The sequence below is a fragment of the Miscanthus floridulus genome, chromosome 6, assembly GCF_019320115.1.
Source record: "Miscanthus floridulus cultivar M001 chromosome 6, ASM1932011v1, whole genome shotgun sequence".
Lineage (NCBI taxonomy): Eukaryota > Viridiplantae > Streptophyta > Magnoliopsida > Poales > Poaceae > Miscanthus > Miscanthus floridulus.
Window position 1 is genome coordinate 22,559,818 of NC_089585.1, and position 1,851 is coordinate 22,561,668.

A 1,851-nucleotide genomic window follows, 5' to 3' on the forward strand; every position below is an offset into this window, starting at 1 on the left:
ATCCAAGTTACATCTTGCATCCTATTGAACTACAAAATAAACACTTGCAAATTCATTTGTCCAATTTAGTTGTGTTGGTCATCAAACACTAAAATCTAAAGTAAATGGGCCAAGGGTCTATTTTCCTTACAAGTACTTCACCGATGAAGTAGACCGGTCATTGAACCTTTAGGGGGGCGTCCCAACTCCTCCCTTTCGACGATGAGGGCGGCGCTCACAACGTGGTTGTTTACCGTGATGTAGAGGAGGAGGGGTTCTCCATGTTCAGGAGCGATAAGGATTGGTGCCAATGTTAGTGATGCTTTGAGGCTCTTCAAAGCCTGTTGTGCCTCCTCAGTCCAAATGAATGCGTCTGTCTTCTTGAGAAGTTTATAGAGAGACATCCTCCGCTCGCCTAGTCGGTAGATGAACTAGCTCAGGGCGGCCAAACAACTGGTGAGCCTCTGTACGCCCTTGATGTTGCGTATAGGGCCCATGTTGGAGATGGCCATGATTTTTTCGGGGTTGGCCTCGATGCTGTGTTTGGACACGATGTGTCCGAGCAGCTTCCCCTTTAGAACATCGAAAACACATTTTTTGGGATTCAATTTGACGCTGAACCTTTAGAGGTTTGCGAATGTTGCGGTCAAGTTTGCAATTAGGTCGCTAGCTTCAACCATTTTTACCACTATGTCATCTACATAGACGGCAATTGTTGGCTTTGGCTGCTCGACTTGGTCAGGCTAGTCGAGAGGGTCGATTTGGTCGACGAAGCATCGCTATATGCACTGTTAATAGGTGGCGCCAACGTTCTTCAGACCGAAAGGCATGGTTATGTAGTAGTACGAACCATACGGGTGATGAATGAAGTCACGACCTGGTCGGACTCTTTCATCATGATCTGGTGGTAGCCAGAGTAGGCATCTAAAAATGAGAGGATTTTGTATCCTGAGGTGGAGTCAACTATCTAGTCTATGTGTGGTAAAGGAAAATGGTCCTTTGGACACATCTTGTTGAGGCCAGTATAATCAACGCACATTCTTCATTTTCCAGTCTTCTTTTTAACAAGAATAGGATTAACTAGCCAGTCAGAGTGGTATACATCCTTGATGAATCCGGCTGCTAGGAGTTTAGTGACCTCCTCGCCTATGGCCCTGTGCTTCTCATTGTCATAGCTATGCAGGCATTGCTTGGTGGGCTTGGAGCCCAGGATGAGGTGTTGTGCATGCTCGGTGACCTTTCTTCGTATACCCGGCATGTTAGAAGGTTTCCACACAAAGACATCATGATTAGCACATAGGAAGTTGGCAAGCTCGCTCTCCTATTTGGACGGGAGCTTAGTCCTGATCTGCATCGTCTTGGTCAGATCGGTGGGGTCGATCCTCACCACCTTGGGTTCCTTCGTCGAGTGGAAGGCACTCGAGGAGGATAGCTCATTGCAGTCTAGGACTACTAGAGTCGATGGATTCCCGATCTCCAGGAGCTCGGTGGAGTTGATGACGGCCATGGCGAGCTCGTAATGCTCGTGGTCGCACGTGTAGGTGTGCGAAAAGATGCTACCCACAGTGATGACGTCGTTTGGTCCTAGCATCTTAAAATATAGGTAGGTGTAGTTGGGGATCGCCATGAACTTGGCGTAGCATGGTCGCCCCAAGATGACATGGTAGGACTCTAGAAAGTCCACCACCTCGAAGGTAAGGACCTCCGAGCGAAAGTTGGCTCGGTCGCCAAACATGACATGCAGGTCAATCTACCCGAGCGAGTATGCCTGTGCCCCTAGGATCATGCCATGGAAGGGAGAGCTCATGGGGCAGAGCTCCAATCGGGGGATGCGCATGGCGTCGAGGGTGTCAATGTAGAGAATGTTGAGGC

The 1,851-nt window shown here is 48.9% G+C and overlaps 1 protein-coding gene across 1 annotated transcript; it reads right to left on the reverse strand.

Annotated features, from left to right (window-relative positions):
* Positions 1–1,300: 1,300 nt before the first annotated feature.
* LOC136460341 (uncharacterized) lies at positions 1,301–1,606 on the reverse strand. The gene has a single exon (XM_066460079.1). The coding sequence runs from the start codon at positions 1,604–1,606 to the stop codon at positions 1,301–1,303; it is 306 nt and encodes a 101-aa protein (XP_066316176.1).
* Positions 1,607–1,851: the final 245 nt, after the last annotated feature.

Excerpts from the sequence above, each read along its gene's own strand:
- LOC136460341 (XM_066460079.1), bottom strand. The coding sequence starts at position 1,606 with ATGGCGATCCCCAACTACACCTACCTATATTTTAAGATGCTAGGACCA.